Consider the following 27960-nt stretch of genomic DNA (forward strand, 5'->3'; position numbering starts at 1 on the left):
GAAAAAATAATAAAAAAAAAAATCTTAAAAAAAAATTAAAGGTGCATCTCACTTCGTTTTTGCCTCTTATCGCGTGAATTGTGGGGTCAATCGCCTAATCTTTAACCATCAGGTCTTCGTTATGTATTTATCTGACTATATTTTTATTTATTTTTAAGCTACTAAAAAGGGAGGAGATGGGGGCCCAGCCGCTCCCTCCGTTGTCCGGGGCGGGAACCCCTCCGGGGGTTGCTCGGTTACGTCTAGACCCTGGGGGTGCGGCGCCGCCTCTGGGGACCGGCTGCCCCCGGCGCAGGGCCCTGCCCCTCCCCCCGCGGCCCCCCCTTCCCTCGGCTCCAGGCCTGGGCCCCCGGCGGCCGGGGCGGGGCGGGGCGGGGCTCCGGGTCACGTGGCGGGTCAGGTGACCGCGCCGCGCGCCCTCCCCCTGCTCCCGCCGCGCCCGCCCGCCGCCCGCCGTCCCCCGCACGTGGCTCCGCCGCCGCCGCCGCCGCCGCCGCCCAGCTCGGCCCGACCCCGCTCGGCCCGACCCCGCCGCCCGCAGCCATGGCGCCCGGCCAGCTCGGTGAGCGCCCCGCAGCCCTGCGCGCCCGCGCCGAGCCCCGCCCGCGGCGCCCCGAGCCCGCCATGGCGGCCCGGCAGGTGCCTGACGCGGGGGAGGCCCGGGACCCGGGAGGGAGGCGGGGGCGGGGGCGGGGAGGCCGGGTCCCTGGCGGCTGCCCTCCGGGCCGACCCCCCTCCGGGCCGACCCGCTCCGCACCCCGCCAGCCCGGGCCCTTGCGGACTTCCCGCGGCTGACGGGGAAACGTCTTCCTTTGCAGCCCTGTTCAGCGTCTCTGACAAAACGGGCCTGGTGGAATTTGCCAGAAGCCTCACGTCTGTGGGTCTGAGCCTCCTCGCCTCCGGAGGGACCGCGACAGCTCTCCGGGATGCCGGGCTGGCGGTCAGGTAAGGCGCCGCTCGGGCTTCGCGCCAGGTGCGTGGGGACGTGCCGCCCCCGCCCGCCCCGCCCCGCCCGCAGGACCCCGGCCCGGCCCGCCCCGCCCCAGCCGTCGGCCCGCGCTGCAGCTCCCGGGCGGGGTCTGGGGTTGCGGCGCCCACAGGGGCCCGGCCCTCGGCGCCCCTTCCCTGGGCGGAGGGAAAGCCCCAAGCGCCGCCCCTCCCGAGGCGCTCGCGGCCTGTTCCGCCGGGCCCTGCCGCCAAGCCGTCGACGGGCCCACGGGCCCAGGAACACCCCTCCCGGCTCTCCGTGACCTGAGGGGCACCGGCCTGCCTGGGGTTCCCTCCTCCGCAAGCTGTTCGTTACCTGGCCAGGCGACGGGAAGAAGGAAGGAAGGAGCGAAAGGTCGATCGGGCCGCCATCCCGCACCCCCGGAGCTGGCATCCCGGCCGGGAGAGGGGTGCCCACCTACTCGGGGTGCCAGACCGAAAGGGCCCAGGGGCCGACCGCTCTAAGGAACGGCAGGGACACCAGCAGGAGGACATACAGGCCCACTCCTGAAACACGTTGTAGAGTAGGAGTGAGAGATCCGTGTGCTTCTGCTGCCACGTGAAACATTTTTGCCGCTCGCCCTCTAGGTCTGATTGCCTCTTTAGCCTAGAATCCTGTCCTGCCTTCCGTGGGCAGTCCGCAGCTCTTCCTGGATTTGTCGAGTTCACGTGGCGAGGATGCCTAACTGTGTTTATTAAATAAATGCTGTAGAGCTTGCAAAGTTTTTTTGTGTCTGCTCCCTGATGTTCTCCCAAGAGCCGTGCAAGAATCCTGAAAGACAGGTCAGCCTTTTCTGAAGAGCAGCAGGGCGAGGATCCGAAAAAACTCTAGACTGTTCTTTCTTTTGGAGCGTGCTGGATGCTGTTGTAGTTGGACCCTCCAGATTAAGCAAGCCGCTCTTCTACAGCCCTTTTTTTTCCTCCACCGAACTGAACTATAAGAGAAACATTTCAGACCTAATCCAAAGTAGAAGAATGTAATGAGCCCTCCTGTTGCATATCCATTCCCCAGTTTAAAAGCTTAACAGCTCTTGAGTCTAGTCTGATGTGTACTTCTACCCATTCCTCGCTTACGCGTTATAGTTAACGTGTTTCTTAAAAACTGGGAATGTAAATGTACTCCTCTCCCGTTAAAGTGTGAGACTGTTCCCACGTCATTACGTGCACACTCCTGTTACCCTTACTACAACTTTTCAGTGTAGGTAGTGTTATAAATAAGGAAATAAATTTAATGGGTAAGGAAACTGAGGGATCCCTGGGTGGCGCAGCGGTTTGGCGCCTGCCTTTGGCCCCGGGGCGCGATCCTGGAGACCCGGGATCGATCCCATGTCGGGCTCCCAGCATGGAGCCTGCTTCTCCCTCTGCCTATGTCTCTGCCTCTCTGTCTCTCTCTGTGTGACTTATCATGAATAAATAAATAAATCTTTAAAAAAAAAAAAAAAGGAAACTGAGGCACAAAGAGGGTAGTAGATAACTTTCCCAAGTTCATACAGCCAACGCAGCTAGTAAAATTACAGAACCAAGATTTTATCCAAGGAAGTTAACCTGGAGGTATGAGGTGAACTGATGGGATTTTAATTGGTGACTATTCAGCAGTGAGCTTGCAGAGAATTGTTGGTAGACCGCAAATTGCGGTTGCGTGCAAATTCTGAAATCTAAAGGAGCAACAAACTTTTTGATTACCCCACGTGGTTTCGCATTCTAAAAATAGATGTCTTCTCTATTTTTAGCAGTAATCCTCGAGAAACTGGATTTTATTTCCTGGATGCCAGGAAAGGGAATTTTTAATTGGATGCCATAATATTGCCAGTTTTTAGTTGATGTTGAAAATACTGTGAGCCCTTGGTCAGATACCAGTCATCTGCAAATGCTTCTTAATAGGAGACTCTACCCAGGAAATTCTATATCCTGTTGGAATTTGCTGCTTTAAATTTTTTTTTTTACTACAATGGTAGTTGTAGAAAATTTGAAAAATGTAGAAAATTATAAAGAAGGTAGTAAATAGCTTATAATTCTGTTTAACATGTTGATATGCTTCCTTCTAGTCTTTTAATATTTAATTTATAGCACATATAGAAGATAGTTTTGCTTCCTGATTTTGTTCGCCTAACATATTGTTGACATTTTTTCGTGTCATTAAAATTTGCTTGTAAATCAGGCTACGGTTGGGGAGTTCATGCCAGTTTGGTGATCTGAATCAATATTTAAGTTTTGTTTTGCATTCGACCCGTTGTCATATTTTACAATTTTTTCCCCAACTTATTTTGTTCTGTATAAAACTTTTAACATTTTTGTATAGACATCTAGTATTTTGTTTTTTTGGGTTTTTTGTTTGTTTTTAGATTTTATTTCTTTATTCATGAGAGACACAGAGAGAGAGAGAGAGGGGCAGAGACACAGGCAGAGGGAGAAGCAGACTCCATGGAGGGAGCCTGATGTGGGAATCGATCCCTGGAACTTCAGGATCAAGCTTTGGGCCAAAGGCAGGCACTAAGCCGCTGAACCACCCAGGGATCCCGACATCTAGTATTTTGTTTAATGATTTGAGCATATTATATATTGAATTTTGGTAGTTCTTTGATTTTTTTTTTTAATACTCAAACCTTTGATTCATTGGGACTTTATTTTTATGTGGGCTAAACCAGTATTATTCCAATACTAGCACCACCTTACTAAAACAGTCTTTTATTTTTCCACTCATTTGATTTGCTGTCTTTATGTTTGTTTAATCATAAAGCTAAATTTTTGTTTTTACTTCAGTCTCTTTCTGAGATGTATTTTTAGTGTCTTTTGTATATATTGTAAAATTACTTCTCAGCTGAATGGTTGGCTTATGATTCAGTTTCTGAATTCTGAACATTGAGGCTCTGAAAAATCCCCCAAATGAGAACAAAAGATGTAATGTTGGAAGATGCTTTAATAGTGTAATAAAATGTTAGTTCAGCAGGAACAGCAATATTCTGTTCATCTGTTTTCAGAGATGTCTCTGAGCTCACAGGATTTCCTGAAATGTTAGGGGGACGTGTGAAAACCTTGCATCCTGCAGTCCATGCTGGTAAGTGATTGGTGCTGCCTTCATTTAAAACAGTCTGTGGTCTTCAGGAATATTTTGGTTGATTACTTTGTAGAATAAATGAGGAAGAAGGCAGGTCATAAACTCAGAAAATTATCTGAGAGTCTATATTGGTTTTGTCACATTTGCTGCTAACGTTCATAATATGTTAGAACCTGTTTAAAATCTAGTTTGCTTTATTACGTGATGGATTCACATGGTTTTTCTCTGCTTGCTATTAGTCCTGACTTGATAACTAATTTAGAGTGATACTTTCTGCTGGAGCTAATGAAAGTGTTTCAGTTTCCTGTGTGAGAAGACTTTTATTACAATTCAACTTAAAATGAAGTCTCACAGTGTAACTGACTTTTTAAAAAAAGATTTATTTGAGAGGGAACATGCACATGTGCATGAGTGGAGGAAGGGGTAGAGGGAGGGAGAGAATCCCAAGTGGACTGTGTGAGGAATGCAAGACAGACAAGGGACTCCATCCCAGAATCCTGACATCATGACCTGAACTGAAATCACAAGTCAGACACTCAACTGACTGAGCTACCCAGGCACCCTTGTAACTGACTTTCAAAAGAATTCTTTTTCAGAGTGTTTTAATTTGCTCATTTGAGACACCAAATTATGTAGCGACCAGAAATGGTGAGAAACCAGTATATTGCTACTTCACAAGTTATAGTAAAATTCAGCAGAACTAAAGGCTGTTAGGCTGAGGATCATCAGACAAGCCGTTTACCAACGGGAGCATGTAGGTTAATGGAACTGGCAACAGTTACGTGAAAATTCTTTTACATTATGTTGCTTAAAAAGGGTGAGTAAGCCTGGGGGGAGCCTGGCTGACTTGGTAGAGTGTATGGCTCTTGATCTCAGGGTTGTAAGTCTAAGGTATAGGGATTACTTGAAGATAAAAATCTTTAAAAGATAGAAAAGCTTTTTAAATATACTTGCTAATCTAAATTTTTAACTCTGCTGTCTTCTTGATTAGGCAGTCATTAGATGCTTTAACTTGATTGATGGGTCCATTTTGGACCTTATTCTGATGTGTTTTTTGAACCTAATACTTAACTTTGTCAAATTAGGAATCTTGGCTCGTAATATCCCAGAAGATAATGCTGACATGGCCAGACTTGATTTTAGTCTTATAAGGTAAAAATTGGAAGGTAAATTTTTAATGCATTAAGGATCAAAGACAATGTGTATGCCAAACCTGGTGCCCCCTCCCCTTTTAAGACCAAAATTAACATTAGGTTTAGTTTCCTATTTATTCACTTATAAACCATTGAGTACCTTCTGTGTGACATTGTACCTACATAAACATTTTTAATTTTGCCGAGTTTATGTTACCAAAGTTCATACTTAAGCTAAACCAAAACAAAACAAGCCTTTATTTTTGTAGGAAGTTATGACCTAAATTTTGGTAACAATTATAGTTGTAACAACATAGTTATTTGCATAAAAATACACTCTTTCTTTTCAATACATATAACAACTTTTTGAGATATGACCCATATACCATATAATTTCCCAAATCAAAATGTATAATTCAGTGGTATTCCGTATATTCAGAGTTGGGCATCCATCACCACAGTTAATATTAGAACATATTCATCAACCCTCCCCAAAAAAGTCCCATGCCCATTAGCATTCATTCGTCATTTCCCCCAAAAACTCTAGCCTTGTGAAACCATAGTCTTTTCTGTGTATAAAGATTTATTGATACATAGCATTTTATACCAATGGAATCATATAACATGTGGGCCTTTGTGACTGACTTCTTAAACATATTCTGAAGGTTCATCCATGTTTGTATGTCTTAGTACTTTATTATTCTTTTTATTACTGAAAAATAGCCCATTGTATATTTCATTTTATTTATCGGTTTATCAGCTGATGGGCATTTGGATTATTTCCACATTTTGAATATTAGAAACAGTGCAAACATGAGCAGTCATGTACAAGTTTTTGTGTGGATATATATTTTCATTTTTCTTGGTTACATACCTAGGAGTGAAATTCCTGGTCATCTGATAAGTATGTTTAACCTTTCCAGAAGCTGCCAGACTATTTTCAAAAGTACTGCATCATTTTATATTGCAGTAGTGTAGGAAGTTTCTCCACATCCTCGCCAACATAGGTTACCCATGATGTGGCATGTCATTGTGATTATTATTGGCATTTTGTAGTAATGTTGAGCATCTTGTGTGCTCATTGTCCATTTGTATACCTTTGGAGAAACGTGCTTTCTAATCCTTTGCCCAACTTCGTGTTATTTATCATTTTCTTATTGAATTATAAGAGTTCATTTTATCCCATTCTGTGGATTGTCCTTTCTTTATGGTGTCTTTTGACCATCATAAAACCTTTAAATTTTGGTAATGTCCATTTTATCTATTCTTTTGTTGCCTATGCGTTTGGTATTATACCTAAGAAGCAGTGGCATAATCAAGATAGTGAAGTTGTACAAGTTTTTTAGTTATAGCTCTAATGCTTAGGTCTTTGATTTCTTTTACTTTTTATATATGAGTGTGAATTAGGGTGTCCAACTTCATTCTTCTGAATGTGGCTGGCCAGTTGTCCCAGCATCGTCTGTTGAAGAAACTTCTTCCCCCAGTGAGTGGTCTTGGCACACTTGAACTATATCTCTGTCATCATGCTGGCACCACATCATTATTGTATCTTTGTGACAAATTTTGAAATTGAGATGTGTGAGTCCTCCAATTTTGTTCTTTTTCAGGATTGTTTTGGGTATCTGGGGTCCTTTGCATTTCAACATGAATTTGAGGGTCATCTAGCCCATTTCTGCAAAAAGTTGGAATTTCCTAAAGATTGGATTGAATCTGTATCAGGTTAGGGGAGGTTGCCATTCTAATATTAAATATTCAGTCTATAAACTGGGATATCTTTTCATTTGTTTAGATTTTTAAAAAATTTCTTTCAACAATGGTTTATGTTTTTTAGCATACGTCTTATGTTTTTGTTGTTTTGATGCTACTGTTAGTAAAATTGTTTTCTTATTTCACCTTGGGTTTTTCATTGCTCATGTATGTATATTCAGTTAATCATATGTCTACAACCTTGCTGAACTAAGTACTAATAGTTTTTTTGGTTGAATTCCTTAAGAGTTTCTATATACATGATCTAGTCATCTCCTTAATAGAAATAGCTTTACTTTTTTCTTTCCAATCTTCATGCTTTTTACTTAATTTTCTTTGTTAATTGACTTTCCTAGAACCTCCAGTATGGTGTTGAATAGAAGTGGTGAGGGTAGACATCCTTGTCTTGCAACTGATCTAAGGGGAAAACATTTAATAGTTCACCTTTAAATATAATGTTAGCTGTAGGTTTGGGGGGTTTTCTTAAATGCTTTTTATCATTTTGAACAAGTTCTCTTCTATTTATTGAGTGTTTTTATTATGAGTGAATGTTCAGTCTTCTCAAATCCTTTTTGTGCTTCTGTTGAGATGCTCAGGTAGTTTCAGTCCTTTGTTTTATGAACATAAGCTCTTATATTAATTGGTGTTTAGACGTTAAATCAACCTTACATTCCTGGGGTAAACCAGATTTGGATGCAGTGTATGCCTCTTTATATTTTGTTGTTTTCAGTTTGGGTAGTATTTTGTTGAGGATTTTTGTGTCATTATTCATAAGATACTGGTGTCTATTTTTCTTGTGACATTTTGTTTGGTTTTGTTATCAGGATTATAGGCCTTGGGAAGTGTTTTCCCCTTATCTTTTGTTCCTTTTTTTATTGGTTTTTACCAGTTGTGCTTATTTCACTGGGAGTGAACTTGCCCACAGAGCTTCTCACGTTGCAGGCCTTGGCATGGAACTCTACTTTATTACTGGTTGTTGATTTTAGATTAGTTCTGTATTTTAAATTATTCTTTTGGCATGCCTGTTAATGTCATTGTATATGATCTCTCTGAAGACAAAACAAGCAAAGAAACGTATTTCACTTAGAATGGTCTGTCATTGTTCATCATTGTATGTGACCCATTAGAAATAGATTCTAAAATTGAATGTTGTAGATAAAAGAGATTATATTCCAAACTGAGGATGTTGTTTGTAGCCTTGTATTTTACATTTGTTAAAATTAAAAAAAAAAAATTGATAGCTGGATTATATAATGGGTAGCTAAGTTTATCCAGGCAGTAACATTGCAATATGATTTGGAGGAGATAATGTTGTGAGAGCACCTGCTGATCAAAGCCACTTTTAGTTACCTGTGTTGTACAACAGTGGGAGCTCCTGACATTTCAATATATTTTTTTTTTAGAATTCTAAAATGTTAGGATTATAGTTTATATTTTAGATCTTTAGACTCTGATCACATTAAAGCTAGCGAGTGATTTATATGTAAACCCCATAAGTTTGCATTTCTAACAACAGCTAAATTCCTTTTTGGTTTAGAGTTGTCGTTTGTAATCTGTATCCCTTTGTGAAGACTGTGGCTTCTCCAGATGTAACTGTTGAACAGGCTGTTGAGCAGATTGATATTGGTAAGTCAGCAAAACCATATTTGAAGACTGACGGGAAGATTACTTACATTTTATTTACTTATTTTTGTTACTATCTATATATTTTTTAAAGATACTATTTATTTGAGAGAGAGCCTGTGCGCGCAGGGGGAGGACAAGCAAGACTCCACTCTGAGCCCAGATCCCGATGTGGAGCTTGATCTTACAACCCTGAGCTCATGACCTCTGCTGGAATCACGAGTCAGATGTTTAACCAACTGAGCCACCCCCATACCCCAAGCACTATTTATGTTTTAAAATAGGTTCACTGAGAATCAGAAAATTGGGGGAGTGGAAAATCATTATTGCTCCCAGTTTCTTCTGGGATGACTAATTCATCTGTATTTTCTAAGCTGTTTAATTGTATAGAGATTCACCTGGGGTATGTTTTCCTTGTTTTTTAAGTCAAGAATTAAAGTAGAAGTGTGTGTACAGTGACTTTATTTGAAAGAGATTAAACTGATATGGAAATATAAAAATTGTATTTTGTTCTCCCAAGGTGGAGTAACCCTATTGAGAGCAGCGGCCAAAAACCATGCTCGAGTGACAGTAGTATGTGAACCCGAGGACTATGTGGCCGTGTCCACAGAGATGCAGAGCTCTGACAGTAAAGACACCTCCTTGGAGACCAGACGCCAGTTAGCCTTGAAGGTAGGGATGCACTTTTATCCAGTGCAGTGTTTGCCAAACCACATGGTATTCAGTTTTCACTGGATCTGCCTGGAGCGGCTATCCTTTTCCTATAAATGAAGAGACCCTATTATTATAGACGTATAATGTTGAAAAGATTGGAAGAGACTTGGAAAGAGAATGATTTGTTGTGATTTTCCGTGTTATTGGGTGTCTTTCCTGCACAGTCAAGTATGTGACAAGGAGTATAGTTTGCTACGTGCTACCTACAACTCTCTTGTTCTGCCTTTTTAAGTGCTGCTGGTGTTTCACAAATCTTACATTTTCTGTAGGCTTTCACTCATACGGCACAATATGATGAAGCAATTTCAGATTACTTCAGGAGACAGTATAGCAAAGGAATATCTCAAATGCCCTTGAGGTATGGAATGAACCCTCATCAAACTCCTGCCCAGTTATACACACTGAAGCCCAAGCTTCCCATCACAGGTAAAGGCTGTGTGTTATGTGGCCTAGTTTGCTGTGTCTGGGGGTGTGTGGGTCGTTCTCTGTATTGTATCCTATTGTATCCGATGTGGTTCACATTGAGAAGATAAATTACATAATGTCTTTTATAGCCACCTGAAGTTTAAGCTGCTGGGTGAACATGTGAGCAAAAACTGTTGAGATAACTACAGGTTCCTCAGAGAGGTCAGATGGGAGATACAGTTTGGAATGTCTTTGGCATATAGATGATTTTGAAGATGTAGGACAGGCAGGATGGATTTCATAGAAGAGGTCAAGCAGTGGAGGAACTAGCAGAGGAAAAACAAGGCTGGAAGACTGCTGGGTTTCAACTGGTTTGGAATGCTGCTGAGGACAGAAAAGCAACTGTTTGATCTAGGAAAAATTTCAAGAACAATTTCCTTGGAATAATGGATGTGGCAGCCCAAGTGAAGTGGGCCGAATATGACAGTAGGAAATAACAATAATAAAGATAATTCTTTGAACAGAAAGGTTAATTAGGACTTTCATGGGTCTGTAAAATTAAAAGAGGCTTTTCACTTTTTTATTCTGTTTTACTCGAGGTGGGAATTGGAGCATGTTGTATGTTGGGTAGAGGGGGAAGTAGATGCAGGGGGCCGGGGAGAGAGTTGTGGGTATGCAGGCCTTGAAGGCCCAAGCATCAGTAGGAGGGCTGGCCTTGAGTGACGGCAAGGACAGGTTTCTTCATGTACTGGTTGGTACATTTGACGGTGGGAAGATGCAGGTACTCCTGTCTCTTCTTTTCTCCTTGTTAGCTGCTGAGAGAGGAGGAAGAGAGAGCAGTGTCAGAGATTTGAGGAGATGGTGAAAAAAACTTTTCTTTCCCCTTCCCCATTGAATCAAGTTCTATTATTAGGCTACTTCAGTTATACTTTGAATCTTTCTAGCACTGTGGAAGCCTCCACAGTGACTCCAGAAGTCTCCCAGACTGCAGTAATCTAATTGCTCTCTGCTTTGTCTGTCTTTTCTATTCACAGTGGAGTAATCATAAACATAAAATCAGATGATGATATGCCCTATTTGAGAGCATTCGTTGGCTCTCCTTCCGACTTAGATGCCTCTGTGTGCCCTGCAGACCCTATTATCTGACTGGTCTTCATCCTTGACAACACTCCCCTGTCCTCTGCTTCCCAGGGCCTGTTTTCTGTTTGGTCCACAGGCCTGGTGTCTGTGGCCTTTGCTCTGGTCTTCAAGGTCTTACTTGCTTGTCATTTACATCGCACCTTAAAGTCACCTCCTCAGGGAAGCTTTCTCTGATCACCCAGAATGAAGTAGCTGCTTGTCACTTTTATCACAGCACTATTTGCTGCATTTACTTATGTTTTAATCATCTTCTCCCAATTAATCATCTTTGAGAGCAGAGACCTTGTCTTTGTTCATTGCTGCATCCTCAGTACTTAGAATATTGCTTGACATGTTCTCTAAGTCTCTATTGAATGAATAGTTAGAAACTTGACATTTTGTATGATTTTTACTTTTAGAATTTCTTAAAATAAGAAATTACTATTTTACGTTTTCTTATAATGTTTCCCATTTAGATTCTGAGGCAAGAAATACTTATATGTAATTTCATGTTTTTCTTTTTCAAAACTCTTTCATTCATATTGGTCAAGATACCTGTTTTTTAGGTGCTTTTCTTTTTAAGACTTATTTATTTTGGAGAAGAGAGTATGAGCAGAGGGAGGGGCAGAAGGGGAGAGAGGGAGAAAGAAGCAGACTCCCCACTGAGTGTGGAACCTGATGCAGGGTTTGATCCCATGATCCTGAGATCATGACCTATGCCAAAATCATGAGTTAAACACTGTATACGTACAGTGGAATATTACTTAGCTATTTTTTATAGCTATAGAATGAAATGCTATTTGCAACAACGTGGATGGAACTAAAGGGTATTATGCTAAGTGAAATCAGAAAAAGACAAATACCATATGATTTTACTTGTGGAATTTAAGAAACAAAGTGGATGAACATAGATGAAGGGATAGAAAAATGAGAAAAGAAAACAGAGGGAGGCAAACCATAAGAGACTTAACTCTGGAAAACAGGATTGCTGGAGGGGAGGTGGGTAGGGCACAGGGTAACCACGTGATGGGCGTTAAGGTGGGCATGTGATACAGTGAGCACTGGGTCTTCTATGCACTGATAAGTCACTAAATTCTATCTCTGAAACTAGTAATACAGTATATGTTAAATTGAATTTAAATAAAAATTTTTTAAAAGTTTGACGCTTAACTGAGGCACCAAGGTGCATCCTTATTTTGTTTTTTTAATAGACTTTATTTTATTTTATTTTTTATTTTTTTAGACTTTATTTTATAAAGTAGTTTTACATTTACAGAGAAATCTCTCAGAAAGTAGAGTTCCTAGACATCCCCTCCCTCTGAAGTCTCCTCTCTCTAGTTTCCCCTTTTAATATCTTCCATTACTTAAAAATGTACATTTGTTGAAATTGATGAACCAGTAGTGATTCATTATTATTAACTAAAATCCATCGTTTACATTAGGACTCACTCTTCGTGTTGTATATTCTTTGGGTTTTGACATGTATAGTGTCATGTATCCACCTTGACAGTATCATGCAGAATAGCTTTATCACCTAAAAATTCCCTGCATTCTAGCTTCCTGACTCCTGCAGCCACATACTTTTACTGTTTCCATAGCATCATAAGGTTGTAATCCTATAGTATATAGCCTTTCATGCTGGCTTGTTTCACTTAACAATATGCATTTGAGGTTCCTCCATGGTTTTGGTGGCTTGAAAGCACATTTCTTTTTGTTATTTAATAATAGTGCATTGTATATAGATATATTCTAGTTGGTTTATCCATTTACCTCTTGAAAGACAACAGAAATAGACTGTTTTTAACTATGAATAAAGCTGCTAAAAACATTCAAGTACAGGTTTTTCTGTGGACATGTTTTCAACTCATTTGTATAAATACCTAATATTTTCTTTTATTGTTTACAATTAATTGCCTGTTTTGTTTTTCTGTCTTTCCTGTAAGCTCTTTGTGGGAGGGGCTAGTTTATTCATTGATAATATCCCCAGTACCTAGCACAGTCCTAACACTGTGGTAGGCACTCAGTAAATACTTGTTGAAGTTTATTTTTAAAAGTATGTGCCATCCAAGATAACACAAGAAAATGCAATTGTATTAAAAAAATGGTCACCATTTTTTTTTTGTAAGTGCAGATTATAATTTATTCACAAGAGATAATAGCCCCTAAAAAAAAAAAAAAAAATCCTGCCATTGTTAAGAAAATAGGCAATGAGAAACTTTAGGAGTTGTAATCCTTCTAACTACATTTCAACTTTAAGCAGAGCCTAGTGAGTCTGGTATGAAAGAGGAAAAATCCAATGCATTTTTTCCCTTGTTTTCTCCCACCCACAGCTCTTGAATTAGTTTGTAATAATGTTCTTATGTTGACAAGGTTTATAACTTAGATTTTATACTATCTCTGTAATTGCCGTGACTATATTATCTTACTTCTGTACTGAAGTAGATCCCTGGTGATCACTGGTCTTGTCATTCCTGAATTCTCTATTGGTTTATTTCTAGATTGGCTGGATTTGGTTTCTCCAGTAGCATTATGTATGTGAGTGTGTGTATGTGGTTTGAGTTTTTGTTTGCTTGCTTGTTTGTGAGGCAGGCTTAGGCTCTAGTATTTTGTTCTTTTTTCATCAGGTTCTTTTTTATGTTTGTGTATATGTGTTTGCCTTTTAATTATACTCCTCTGAAAACATTTGTGCAGCCTTTACGTATTTTTTTTTTTTTTCAGAAATGTTACATATATCTGATTTTATTGATCCTGCTTGGTAATGTGTTATATATATGTTTCTATATGTAGTTCTAAATGGAGCCCCTGGATTTATAAACTTGTGCGATGCTTTGAATGCCTGGCAGCTGGTGAAGGAACTCAAAGAAGCTTTAGACATTCCAGCCGCTGCCTCTTTCAAACATGTCAGCCCAGCAGGTAAAAAAGCATTACTCTCTAGAATGCTCTGAATCTGTTCAAGATGCAGTTTTTTTATTTTGGAAAAAATTGGCATGTTCTAATGTGAATATAGACATTTTCTAAAGTTTCAAACTGCTTTTGTGAAGTCTGTTAACAGTTTTAGTGTAATAGGACAAAATCTGGTAATAACATGTACATGTTTTTTATATATGTAATTGTATGACATTACTGTGAGAAAATCACTTTTTTTTGCGTTAGAAACGTGTAAAAAATAAAGTAAAATGGCTTAATGCAGTATGCCTGAATATTTTTCTACATGGTTGAAAATGGAATTGACACCTTATCTGTAACTTTTTATACCCGTTGTATGAGATACTTTTTTGCTTCTATGTCAACTCTTAACACATAATTCTTTGATATTTACTTTTGATATTAATGTAAACAGGGAGGAAATAAATGGTATGTGGTATCAAGCAGGGTGGAGATCGAGAGTCCTTAATGAAGTAAACTAGCTTCATACACATGCATGGTGCTGGCTGACTCATACAGTGGTTCTTTTCAGAAGCCAGAGAGAAAAGATTCCATTTGCCCTCTCCCCTGCAACTATATTTTTGGTGTCTAATTATCTAGCCAGATGTTTTGTTTAATTTGGCACAGGCACCAGAAATTATGCCGCATAGACTAGATGTTAAGAAAAATGTTGTCTTGATTTAGGAGAGGACAAGTAGTAACTTGAGACTTGGGGATTTATTTTATGGTTTTCTATATCAGGTGCTGCTGTTGGAATTCCACTCAGTGAAGATGAGGCCAAAGTCTGCATGGTCTATGATCTGTATAAAACCCTTACACCCATATCAACTGCATATGCAAGAGCAAGAGGTCAGAACAGTAATGAAGTTCTTGTTTCTTTGTTTTTGAAGGAGAAAAAAGTATTTTATCCTAAATAGATAAAGTAGTAATAATCTTTGTTTCAGATTTCAAATTATCTTGTTTTTTTATTAATACTTAGGAATGACTCTGGGTGCCTTGGAATAAGTTTGTTTACAAAAGTATGTGTTCGTATTTTCATGTAATAAATGGAAACACAGGTGGAATTTGGTGCATCTAATTTCACATTAGGCTATTGAATGCATTTGTATTGTTTATTAATATATGAGTAAAATCATATGGTTATTTTAACTACACTGAATTTGGTTAGAGTTGTATTCTATATGTTTTAGAAATATCTAATTCATGAGGTTAATAACCTGTGAATATTGTAACATTTTTGGAAGATCATAGAGAAACTTGATAGCACAATTGACCTTCTAGCATCTAGCATACTATGGTGCATGCGCTAAATAAATCCAGCCTGCCACCTGTTTTTGTAAATACAGTGTGTTTGAAACAGGGCCATGTTCCTTTGTTGATGTGACTGATTTCTACAACTGCAGAGCTGAATAGGTATAACAGACTAGGTACCTATAAAACTTAAAAAATATTTGCTATCAGGCCCTTCCAGAAAAAGTTTGCCAAACACTTTGTTAGAGGGTAAAACTAAAGAATACTTTGTTACGATTATTTCAGTTAAATGACTTATTAATCTATTATTTAGATCTTACATAATAAAGTTAGATTTAGAGAAATGGATTTTTTATGATCGCCTTAGGGGTTTTTTTAAACATCTTTCTGAGTTAAGGGTATTTGTGATACATACCTCATTTTAATTTTTTTTTTGCAGGGGCTGATAGGATGTCCTCATTTGGTGACTTTATCGCATTATCTGATATCTGTGATGTCCCTACTGCCAAAATTATCTCCAGAGAGGTTAGTGGACATTCACATATATTGATCCATTCATAACTGAGTAAAGCTCTATTTATTCATAGTGTTTGTTGAAACCGTAATTTATATTTATTAACGCCATCTGTAAGTTGGTTAAGTTTTTATCGTTTAGAATGTTCATATTTTATGTATAACATGAATCCTTGACTGAATTGTAATTTTGAGATTAATGAATATTTCAAATGGATATTTTGCTATTAGGTTTTAACTTACATACTTAGTCCTTTTTTTTTTTTTTTTTAAAGATTTATTTATTTATTCATGATAGAGAGAAAGAGAGAGAGAGGCAGCGATACAGGAGGAGGGAGAAGCAGGCTCCATGCACCGGGAGCCTGATGTGGGATTCGATCCCGGGTCTCCAGGATCGCGCCCCGGGCCAAAGGCAGGCACCAAACCGCTGCGCCACCCAGGGATCCCCATACTTAGTCCTTTTATGTTATCTAGTAGTCATTATCTTAATGCCAGTTATTGTTTCTAAAGATCATAGGATACGCTCTTGATTGATGTAATAATGAACCTTCCTATAAACCTCTGTAGGTCTGTAACAAAAGAGATGTGTAAGGGAAGATTATAAACTACTCTGAAAAGCTAACCCCCATCAGTTGAATACCAAGCAGGCATTCCAGAAAGGTGAGATTTTAAGTGAGGAGACAGAAAGAAAAAAGAAGGTAGCTCAGATTAGCTTGGAAGGAAAACAGATAGGTAGAGATGAAGGCTACGTGGCCTTGAGAATATTTAGTTGCTTTAGGGATTCTTCCCATGACCACTACCATCCCCACTCGCAGTAGAGCTGACCTGCTGCATTTTATGTTATAGCACAAGGCTTTGTAGGATGAACTATGACTCTTCTTGTCAGATGTTAAACCTGATCCCTTTGACTTGCTGTTGACTTACTCGCCTTGCCTAAGGTTATTAGCAGAGATGTAATCTGAGCCCCGTGTCTTGCTCTAGTGGAACTTGCTTTGCCTAAGGTCATTTTGCCTGGTAGGGTAAAAAATTTTACCTGGTAGGAACTAGAACATGTTCTTTCTAGTGCAAAACACCACTCCCTTAACAGAATAGTGAAAAATCATTTTTCTTCCTAAGGTACATGTATTAGAGTGAATCATTTGTATATTTTTAGTAAAACTGAAAGGATAACAAATGAGATAAGGTTAGCTGTGCAAAGCTGTATTCGAATGTAGGCTTTTCCGAGTTTAGATGTTAGCATTGTCTGTTGGAAGTAGAAACTAGAAAATGCTGCTGCATTAAGATAGATAATTGTGTTTAGATTGCTTAACAAGCGTTCCTTAATTTTTGAAAGTACAAATTGTTTTATGTAATTACAGGTATCTGATGGTATTGTTGCCCCAGGCTATGAAGATGAAGCTTTGAAAATACTTTCTAAAAAGAAAAATGGGAACTACTGTGTTCTTCAGGTTAGTTTAATTCATGTTTAAATAGTAATTTGCTTTTTTAGTTTGTGTTTCTTTTCCCCCATAATTAGTGTTTATGGTTAGAAACTTTTAATTTATCTTTCTTTGCTGAGGTTTCTTTAATTCTTAATCCCAAATTTATTTTTTCCTTTCTGTTGATTTTTGGGTTTTGGATGAGGGGAGAGAGCTTCTTGACTCTCTTAGTTTTAAATTTAAAATTTTTAAGGAAGTAGTTAATACATATGTATGGTTTCTCCTGTTCAAAAGGTATTAACTGTTATTTGTGAAGTCTCCCAACCTTCCCTTCTATTACTTTAAAAAGTAATATTTTAAATTTCTTGGTCGTCCTTCCTGAAATAGTTGATACTTTCCAGCAAAATTTTATCTCTTTTTTGTTGTTGTTTTTTCCCACTGACACAAATGCACATAGTTTAACCGTCCTGGAAGTTTACTCCACGTCTGTGTGGCTTCTGTAGCCAGTCACCAATCCTTAGCTAGTACACAAAACCGCAGTGAGCTTAGGAGCAGGTCATGGTTGGTGTGTATTAGTAGTTTTGATAGGTCCTGTTCCTCTTTGAGGTTGTTCCAACAGATTTTGTGTTTTAATGGGCATGTGAAGGGTGCCAGTTTCTAATACCTTTGCCAGCATTGTGTTCTTTAATTTTTTCATCTGATCAATATGATAGATAAAAATGACTTCTCATTGCAGCTTTATATGTGGGGTAAAGAACATCTTTTCATATTTAAGATTATTTTCAGTTCCCTTTTATGAAGTATTTGACCATATTCTTTGCCTGTTTTTCTAATTGTTGAAATTTTTCCTTAGTGATTTATACTAGCTTTTATCTATTAGGAACTAGCTCATAGTCTAAAATTGTACATGAATAAAGCAAAGAGTTCTTTGAGTTAAATAGAAATTCATAATACCATTTTACAGAAAGTGTTGATGTCAAAAAATTTGTGGAATCCTAACTCCATATAATGGAAATTCTAATTCAGTGCTTTCTAAGGCAAAGGTCATTCAAAGGATAAATGAAGAGATACTGTCGAGTTTAGGAAAATATCTACAGAGAGAGTGGCCTTTACAGATGATTTTTACATCTTAATATCTTTCCAGTTCAAATTTTGTGAGAGGAAGATAGCAACAAATCACATATATTCCTGGAGTGCCTGACTGGTTCAGTTAGTAGAGTCGGTGACTCTTGATATCAGGATCAGAGTTGTGAATTCAATCTGCATGTTGGGTGTAAAGATTACTTAAAATAAAAACAAACCCAAAAAAGACATATATTCCTTTCAAATAACAAAGACTTCGACTCCAAATGCTGCTTTCCCCCTTTTAACCTTTTAGATCAAGTGTTACCTCTGTATTTTTTATAATACGTTATTAGAAAGAAGGCAGAATTAGAATTTATTTTTTATGCCACTACCTGTTTTTTTTTTTTTTTTTTTTTTAAGGAAATCTAACTTTTTTCCATAGTGCTTTCAGTTAGTATAGCCAGAAATGCTATCACTAGAATCATTGGTTTTAATATGTTTGCTGTTACAAAACAACACAGAGTTGCAAAACCTATAAAATTTTTTAGAACAAAATACTGGTGCGGGCAGCCTGGGTGGCTCAGCGGTTTAGCACCGCCTTCAGCCCAGGGTGTGATCCTGGAGACCAGGGATGAAGCCAAAGTCAGGTTCCTGGCATGGAGCCTGCTTCTCCCTCTGCCTATGTTGTTGCCTCCCCCCCCCCCCCCCCGCCCTTTCTCTCGAATAAATAAATACAATCTTTAAAAAGGAAAAAAGTACTGGTGTGTGGCCATCTATTATACCTATACTAAAGTGATCTTACACATGCCTAAATTAGAAAAAATGCATATGACCGTGCTCTAATGATTATTTATTTATTTTTTTTTTGGACATGAGTTAGGTGAAAAATGTTGAAGATTGTAGATGTTTTACTTTTGACTCTAAATTTGCATTTTAGATGGATCAGTCTTACAATCCAGATGAAAACGAAGTTCGAACTCTCTTTGGTCTTCGTTTAAGTCAGAAGAGAAATAATGGTGTCATTGACAGGTCATTATTTAGCAACATTGTGACCAAGAATAAAGATGTAAGTTTGAAAATCTCTGAATGCTAGTAATTCAGTAACTTTGTTTTTAATATGTATAAGATTATGTATTTACTAAGACTCATATTCAAAACTGGTTGATCTGCAAATGTCTAGCTCATCTTTGAGTTATCAGATAAGTTTGAGAGCTTAAAAAAAGAAGAAATGACCATACCAGAAGCTTCTGTGCGTATGTACATACATAGAGGCATTTATCTTCAATTCTATATAAGTGGAATCATGTCTTTCATAATTCTGTTCTCTGACTTGCCTTTATTCCCTGTGCTAAGCTACAAATAGGCTTCTAGTTAAATAAATATGGAACCACACCTTCATCTGAAAGTCCACGTGGCAATCTGTGTATAGATGTATTACGATATTTTGTTTCCATTTTCAGTGCTATGATCACCATTTTTTGTGGTCATATTTTTGCTCTGGTGCTGTCTGTCATCCTTTAGGAAGGACATATCCCTGGAGTGATAGCATGATTCTTTTTCATTTACATAAGTGTATTCTGTCATTTAATATGCATAGCACTCTGGATACTGGGAGTGAGTGACTACTATCATCTCTGTTGTCTATGTGCTGCCGAAGCGAGCACTCATCTCTATTGTAAAGATCACAAAACTGTGACCTAAGTTACAGTTAAGAAATTTGCCCAAGGGCAGCCCGGTGGCGCAGCGGTTTAGTGATCTTGGAGACCCTGGATCGAATCCCACATCGGGCTCTCTGGATGAAGCCTGCTTCTCCCTCTACCTGTGTTTCTGCCTCTCATTCTGTCTCTGTGTCTCTATGAATAAATAAATAAAATCTTTAAAAAAAAAAAAAATTTGCCCAAGGTTTCATAACATGGAAACAGATGAGCTAGTATTTATTTTCTGAAATCTCTTATTTGGAACTTTAGTTTTGAAGTTTTTTTTTTTTGCTGGTTCTAACATTGGCTCTTTTTGGCTCTTTTTTTCCCCCCTAGTAGTTAAGATGTGTGACTACAGTGTTTTGTGGTCTTATCTGCTGATACATCTGGTATTTTTTATTAAATGCTGGGCATTTAATGTGAAAAAACTGTACACGTATTTTTAGTGTCTGGATGGTATTTTTTTTTTCCCTCTAAAAAGAACTGACTTCTACTTTTGGCAGGCAAATCAGGTGGAAGTCAGATGGTCTTTATTCTGGCAGGATTTGAATTTGGGCTTGAGTCTTTGTGAGGACTGGTCTGTCTGTTCATTGTCCACTCCTGTCCTGCTGAAAGCACCGGGTGTTTAGTGTCCCTTTTACCATTTAGCTTATTGCCTTGTAACTTGGAAAATACCTTGAGGCAAAAACCATAGATGGTCACACTCAATTCTTCTACTTCCTTTATCTCTGGGATCTTTGTCTCTCAGTATTTGCTATTTTACTACCTTAGTGTTGAGTTTTTCTGTTTGTTCCTGGAAAAGGTTTAGTCGCTTAAGTCCTTCCTTGTAACAGAAATAGAACATGAGGAGATGCGGCTGTTCCCAGATGTGACACCTGAGGATTTAAGTAGAATTGCTAAAAATAAGCTTTAAAACCTTTATTGGAAGAGTTCAGTCTGTTAATAAGTATATGGTAATGAGGAATGTGATCTTTGTTGATTTAGTAGATACTCCTCCATTTTTATTTTTGAAAATTAATGGTGCCCTGAAATAAAGGAACACAGTAGGTAGGTGTCATGTGTAGAAATACCTTTAAATTCTATGCAGTCTGCTCCTTTGGTCAAGGCTATAAAGTACTGGGATTTTCAGATGGAAACATTATTTCCAACATTACTTACGTAAGCAGCTAACAGTAACATGAGGTGGGGTTTTTTTGTTGTTGTATTTCTTTATTAATCTGGCTAGTTAGTATTGACCTAGATTCCATGGTACCCTGTGTTGACAGGTCTGCCTAACTCTTGAGGCTTTTACTTTTGTAAGTTTTCCTTGTAGGTTAATAGGTATTGGACTGATCAATAATTTAGCCCCTGAAAGGTTTTGTGCCCTGGCTGTGCTAACTTGGATGTTTTTTTCCAAGAAAGGAGATATGGTTTTAATTCATGTTTTATCTAAATTCCTCTCTACTTGTTTCATGTGTATTTTTATTTAGAAATTTAGAAACTCAAGCATAAGAGTGATAGTTTTATATTTATGTTCCCCCTCTTCTTTTAAAACAGCGTTTTGTTAACATGTCAGCCTCAAAATCCTTTTAGGTTTAGAACAGTGGGAGAGAAGCAGGAGTGTATTTTAATAAGCATTGGTGATCATGCTTGAATTATTTCCTCTTCCATTTTTCTTAAATCATGCTTTAATTTGTTTTAACTATTTGTGTTATGTTTATATGACTGGATTCCCTCACTCCCATCCCCACCTCATGAAATGTCTTGTACTCCTCAATCCTTACTCAGAATACCAGGGTTACATTTCAAGGCAGACCTGTAGGGAAGCTGGGTTATGTTAATCTTTCTTAGAACCAAAAGAATAAAATGTATATTTTGTGACTCAACAGATACAAATAGGAAAGTATAAACTACATTAATACTGTCTTGGAATAATAAACTCTTAAATTCTAACCTTGTTTTTTAATTGTTTTTAATTTTGAGATAAAAATTGCAGATTCACCTGCACTGTTAGGAATTCCCATGTACTCTTTGCCCCATTTCCCCTGGTAGTAGTTTCCTGCTTTTTCTAGTACATGCTAATGATACCGATACAGTCGAGGGACAGAAAGAAATTTCCATGACCATGAGGTTTCCTCATGAATCACACTGACTTCTGCCCTGCTTCCACCCCCTCCTTAACCTTGAGTGACCTCTAATCTTTTCCCCCTTTCATAATTTTTATTCAGGGTACATTCATGAATGGGTTTTTATGTGAACTTAAGTTTTCATTTCTCTGTTACAAAGACCCAGGAGTGTAATTGGTGGCTGCTGGGTAGTATCACAATTGCATATTTAGTTTTTTAAACTGCCAGACTATTTTCCAGAGAGCCTGTGCCATTTTACATTCTGCACCAGCAACATATGAGTGATCCAGGTCTCTGCATCCTTACTACCTTTTAATGTTGTCTCCTTTCATTAGTTAGGTATGATTTTAGTTAGAATTTTCTAATGGCTAATGATGCGTGTTTTTTCATAATTTATTTGCCATCTGTATATCCTTTTAAGTGAAACGTTTCTTCGTGTCTTTTGCCCATTTTCTAATTAGATTGCTTTTGTCACTAAGTTTTGAGAGGTGTTTACATATTTTAGATACTAGTTATTTTTTGGATACGTGGTTTACAGATATTTTCTCCCAGTTTGTAGCTTGTCTTTTTATCCTCTTAATACAGGGTCTTTTGCAAGAATAGAAGTTTTCATTTTGATGAAGTCTGATTTATCAGGTTTTCACTTACGTAGCTAATTGATTTCTGTTTGGACTGGTAGTTTACAACTATGTTTGAATAGTTTCTACCTAAAACTTTGTAGACAATGCAGAAAATGATTTTAATTTTTTTTTTTCCTGAATGGCCTTGGCTGTGTATGGACATCACAGTTGTTTGTGATGTCCGAAAACTATTCTCGATGTTTTTTCTGATCATAAATTTTATCATGTTTTCATGTATGTTTTTTTGTTCTGTGGTTAAGAAGGTATTTGTCAGTTTGGGGTAGTAGATATGGTATGTCATCACTAGTATGCCGCGTAAACAGGCTTAAGCTACAGATGGCATTAGTCTGAGTCTGTGATGCATTAGGCACTGCTGAGTTCCATGACAAGTATGTTGATTATTGATTGGGTTTTTTCAGTAAAACACAGTAGAATTTTTTATGAATTCATTTCATCTTGTCATTTGAAGGATACAACTACATTATGGGTCTGTTTAAATAAACAACACGTAAGATACTTAGAGTTACAAAAGTCTGTTGCAATTGACCATCCTCTGTTTTTTCAGTTGCCAGAGTCTGCACTCAGAGACCTCATTGTAGCCACCATTGCTGTGAAGTACACGCAGTCTAACTCCGTGTGCTATGCCAAGAATGGCCAGGTAACCAAGCGCTCGGACACACTTTGGACAGACTGTCATTTTACAAAATGTTGTTCATCCCTCAGGTCCTAGGCTGCTTGAAAAGGAAAATCTGCTCAGTCTTTCTCTTCTGGGTTTATCAGTATTTACTCAGTATCATGGGGCACTGTTAAAGCCAGCAGTGACAACAAACTATCTTTGGAATGACATATTAAAATTGGTCGTATTGCTTCTTGCTCAGACTGAGTTGACATATTTGGATTGGTGGGACTCTAATAGCTGCTATAAAACTAGTTTATTCGCTCCCCTCCTCCTGAGTAGTGTGGTATTTCCAGTGAAAAGAGAGTAAGAGATAGTACTGCCACCCATTATTCCATGATTTGCAGCTTGTTGGGTATTTTTATGTGTATTTTTAAGGTTACTAAGAATTGGCAGAATGCAAGTTAATGTGATCTTTTAAAATCCGGTTTACTAAGATGTAATTTATATATATTTATAAAATTCACTCTTTAAAGTATCAAGTTGTGAGCAGTTTTCCCAAATTATGTAGCTACATGAACACGGCCACAATGAAGATGCTGAACATTTCTTGCTTACATTAAGCAAGATATTTAACTTGTTTCCTAGTGCATTAAGCCATAGAATGCAGGTCTGAGCTAGCTTATCACTGGGGCCTCTCCTAACTCTGAACTAACCTGGTTCTGGTTTTGCCATAGCTTCAGCAGCAGTGGGAACCCTTCTCACAGTGTCTTGAGCACTTCTCTTGGCATCTGTTAAATTATTTGGCCCATAAGTGGGGGAGGAAAAGTGTGGATATTAATTAGCATATGCCTTGGAAGATACTTTGAAATTCAGTATTTTAGTTGATTGTCGATTGTTGAAAGACAGCTTGTCTCTAATAATGGAAACTTGGGAGATTGTGGTTACTGGTCTCCTTTGACTCTGGTTCTAAGAAAGTCCACTAAACCTGCCTCATTACTGATATCCCAGAGTTCTATAAACTTCCACAGTATTAGTAGCCATAGTTCAGATGTCACAGAAGAGGTAAAATGTAAAAATAGCAGTTATAAATTTCTATAAAATATAATGACTTAAAATTAATTTGTATTTTGGCCTCATATTTTTTTCCACAAAACTGCTAAATTTGGGGGAATATATACACCAAAGATCTGTTAAGAAAAATACGTTGTTGGAAGAGATATTCATCTAATGTTCATCTACTTCAGGTTATTGGCATTGGAGCAGGACAGCAATCTCGAATTCACTGCACACGCCTTGCAGGGGATAAGGCAAACTGTTGGTGGCTTAGACATCATCCACAAGTGCTTTCAATGAAGTTTAAAACTGGAGTGAAGAGAGCAGAAATCTCCAATGCCATTGATCAGTATGTTACTGGAACGATTGGCGAGGTAAAAGTCTTATCATTGGGTTTGTGGGTGGAGTATATTGGTGTGCTTACCTGTTTCTGTAACAGACTTTACCTTCATCACTGAGAGAAAATGGTATTTTTCTTAAAATTTTAATTGTCTATAATTTTACATTCTTAACAATTCTTTATTGTCTTCTATCTTTAACCTTCTTTACATTTCTTAATCCCTTCTGACACCACAGACCTTCCTTGTCTTTTTAAATTATAACCATTGGTTTAGTTTTATATGTTGTATTTCCCCTGTTGATTTTTAAGCGTTTGGTGACAGGGACTATGTTTTCACCTATCCTGAGGTTAGTGCCAAGCGCCAAGCATTGATGATGCTTGCTACATGATAGGTGTGTATGCAGCATGAAATACAGTTGTCTGATAGCAGGTAACCAGTGTCTTCTCCCCACATTTTGTACCATTGCCTTTGATAATTTTTGTTACATTTCATGTTCTCTAATATTTTCTATTTTGAAAAAGGCATTATAAGAGCCATAAAATTACAGCTATCAAGTAGCCCAAAAATAGAGAAATTAGCCCCATTTTTGGACATAGCAAATGCTTAATCCTGTATGGAAAATGAAAGAAGTCTGGTAATCAGACTCTAGATGGGTCTTCTGAGGGGGTGAGTGGACCACACTACCTTGTCTTACAAGTTCAAGGACAGGAATCCATGACCTAATAAGTGTCCCTGAAGAGTGTGCCTTATAACCATAAGGTACTTAACACATAAGCCATTCTCTTTTCTACTTTAGTATTTGTATTTGCCTATTTAATATTACCTAGCAAAATCCTGTTCATAGTTCTGGAAGAAGCTTTAAGAACAGGAGTTAAAAGTACATTGTTTTGCCAAAATACCATCCAAAATAGAAGCACGTTTTAAAAAATATGAATACCATGAATCATACCTTGATTCATCTGTTAAGACTGACTATAGACTTGAGGCTGTGTAAATATAGTTCTAGAACATCCATCATCATCTGTTTGCTTGCTTTGACACAAGAATATAAAGTAATAGATCTAACTTAGGCAGAGATTAAAAACCAAAATATATTTAAAATAAACTGATTCACAAAGTAAGTGGTATAATCTTTGTTTAGTACACTTAGAATTACTCTTCTTTAATGAAATGTTAAAACATAAAAAAAAAAGATTCTAGAGATGTAAACTGGAATGAGCCATTGTAATTAAATCCTGGGAGAAATGCCCAACTGCTTTCTGGCATTCTGATTTGCATCAAAAAGTACTAAAGGTCATGTCCAAAATCTTTCTCTCCTCTTTCCATCCTCCCTACTCATAGGATGAAGATTTGATAAAGTGGAAGGCATTGTTTGAGGAAGTCCCTGAATTATTAACTGAAACAGAGAAGAAGGAATGGGTGGACAAACTTAGTGAAGTTTCTATCAGCTCTGACGCCTTCTTTCCTTTCAGGGATAATGTAGACAGAGCTAAAAGGGTAAGTGTGGTATTGATGTGCATTTACATAGAATTGATTATCATGTAAAAACTATTTTAGAATCCTGCTTTGGTTTAAGTTTTGAGTTTTATATTCAAGTTAGGGCAGTGTGATATATCAGTAATATTTATTTTACTTCTCCATTTGATGTACGAGTAACTCAGATCCTATTATTTTGCTGTTTTAACTGAGTGAATCGGTCTGCATTGTGAATCATTGTTAGCTTATGCTTTCTAGAGGGGGATTTTCATTTTTGTATGTCTTGACATAAAATTGTGTTTTGAAAGTCAGTGTCTCTTCTTCCCTCAGAGTGGTGTGGCCTACATTGCTGCTCCTTCTGGTTCTGCTGCTGACAAAGTTGTGATTGAGGCTTGCGATGAACTGGGAATAATCCTTGCTCATACAAACCTTCGGCTCTTTCATCACTGATTTCATTGCATAGTATTTTATGGTTTGCTTATGTGTAGGTGAAAAATCACATGTGATATTTGACAATATCTTTTTTAAAAAATAAAACATTAAGCCTTAGTTATCCTGGATTCTTTGCTTTTGGTTGTATTGAATTTCTTAGTTATAAGCTCTCTAGCATGACAAACATTACCCACAAATATTTGAGTCTACGAAATACAGGGAACATTCTGCCTCCTAGAGCTCAGCTCATCCCCAAAACATTGTGTGAAACATCTAAAAACTATCAAGTAAGCCAGAGAAACTGAGCAGATCCTAGAGTTAACTAGCATAAGCATCCTGCAGTCTCACTGGTTTTCTCATGGGGATTCCATTCCTGCAGCCTTTCTTTTAGTCAGAGTTCTAAAAAGCTTGTCTACTTTCTAAGCAAACAGCAAATTGCAGTGTGGGACCTAGAATCATAGAGGGGATGAGTAAGTTTTCTGTTGATCCCATATATGAGTAATAAATACTAGTACATACTCTTCCTTTCATGTTAGATAAAATGTTTCACATAACATCCACAATCTCTTCTCGTCTCCTCTGGAGGTGCATAAAAATGTAATCAATGTTTGCTGTTCAAAAGTGGACCCAGCATTCCATCTACAGGCTTATTACCCAAAGTAGGACCCAGAGGGAGGCCAGTGTCTACCCGCATGAGGACAGAATGGTACCCTCATGTACCCTGCACATGTGGCCTTGACTGTTGATAGAGATGATCCCGGTGGCCAACTAAAACCTTTTGTCCTTTTTATCTTAATATAGAGATCCTCTCTTTCTATTGTCTTTAATCTACCTCCTCCCAAAATCAAAGTTTCTGAAGTTGTCTTTTTTTTTTAAGGTTATCATTCCATCATAATATTGTGTAACCAATAAAATATAAAAATACTGTTGATTTCTGAGGCAAGATCATAAAAGTCATTGAACTTCAGCCTGAATTTTTTGGGTAATTTTCCCTGGGGTTGGCGAACACCATGTTGTAAAGACATTTAAGCAACAGTCCACAAAGACAGGAACCATCTTGCCAACACTACCTGCCACCTCTGTGAGCCAGCTGTGTTGGAAGTGCTCCTCCAGCTCCAGTCCTGGACAACATCTGGCTGCAACCTCTTGAGAGTCCTGAGCCAGAATTACCCAAAAGCATCATGATTCCCATGATGATCTTTGAATCTTTATCCCTAAACATTGAAGTCTTTGTCTACCTACCCAAAGATTATAAAGATTTACTCTTGGTTTTGCTGTAGACAATTTATGGTTTTTACTATTACAGTTTGTTTGAAATGTTTCAATCTTAGTATGATATATGGGTTAAATTTCATTTCAGTTTCTTTCCATACACTTATGTAGGTGTTTCATTATCATTTGAAAAAACTCTATTGGATTGCTTATTTCGTCAGTTAACCGTTATTTGCAATGGGTCTATTTCTGGACTCTGTTCCGTTCCATAGTTATATTTGTCCTGACACCAGTGCCACACTTGAAAATTGCATCTTTGTAGTAAATTTTGAAATAAGGTAATGGGAGTCCTTCATATTTATCCTTTTTAAAACTTGTTTTGGCTATTCCAGGGCTTTGGTACTTCCATATAATCTTTAGGAACAAACTAGTCTATTTCTACGAAAGAATT

General features: G+C 38.2%; 1 protein-coding gene across 1 annotated transcript; it reads left to right on the forward strand.

Moving 5' to 3' along the window:
• Positions 1 to 491: 491 nt before the first annotated feature.
• Positions 492 to 26425, forward strand: ATIC (5-aminoimidazole-4-carboxamide ribonucleotide formyltransferase/IMP cyclohydrolase). The gene is made up of 16 exons (XM_038585678.1): positions 492 to 562; positions 819 to 945; positions 3966 to 4042; positions 5128 to 5194; positions 8459 to 8547; positions 9065 to 9216; positions 9528 to 9684; positions 13570 to 13695; positions 14449 to 14556; positions 15398 to 15483; positions 16830 to 16919; positions 18892 to 19020; positions 22942 to 23034; positions 24240 to 24422; positions 25731 to 25886; positions 26196 to 26425. The coding sequence occupies exons 1-16, from the start codon at positions 544 to 546 to the stop codon at positions 26313 to 26315; spliced, it is 1779 nt and encodes a 592-aa protein (XP_038441606.1). The 5' UTR covers positions 492 to 543; the 3' UTR covers positions 26316 to 26425.
• Positions 26426 to 27960: the final 1535 nt, after the last annotated feature.

The sequence above is a fragment of the Canis lupus genome, chromosome 37, assembly GCF_011100685.1.
Source record: "Canis lupus familiaris isolate Mischka breed German Shepherd chromosome 37, alternate assembly UU_Cfam_GSD_1.0, whole genome shotgun sequence".
NCBI classification, from domain to species: Eukaryota; Metazoa; Chordata; class Mammalia; order Carnivora; family Canidae; genus Canis; species Canis lupus.

Bases quoted from the DNA above. Each gene is read 5' to 3' on its own strand.
- ATIC (XM_038585678.1), top strand. The intron at 13,696-14,448 runs GTAAAAAAGCAT...TTTCTATATCAG, and splicing joins CAAACATGTCAGCCCAGCAG to GTGCTGCTGTTGGAATTCCA. The intron at 23,035-24,239 runs GTAACCAAGCGC...CATCTACTTCAG, and splicing joins GCTATGCCAAGAATGGCCAG to GTTATTGGCATTGGAGCAGG.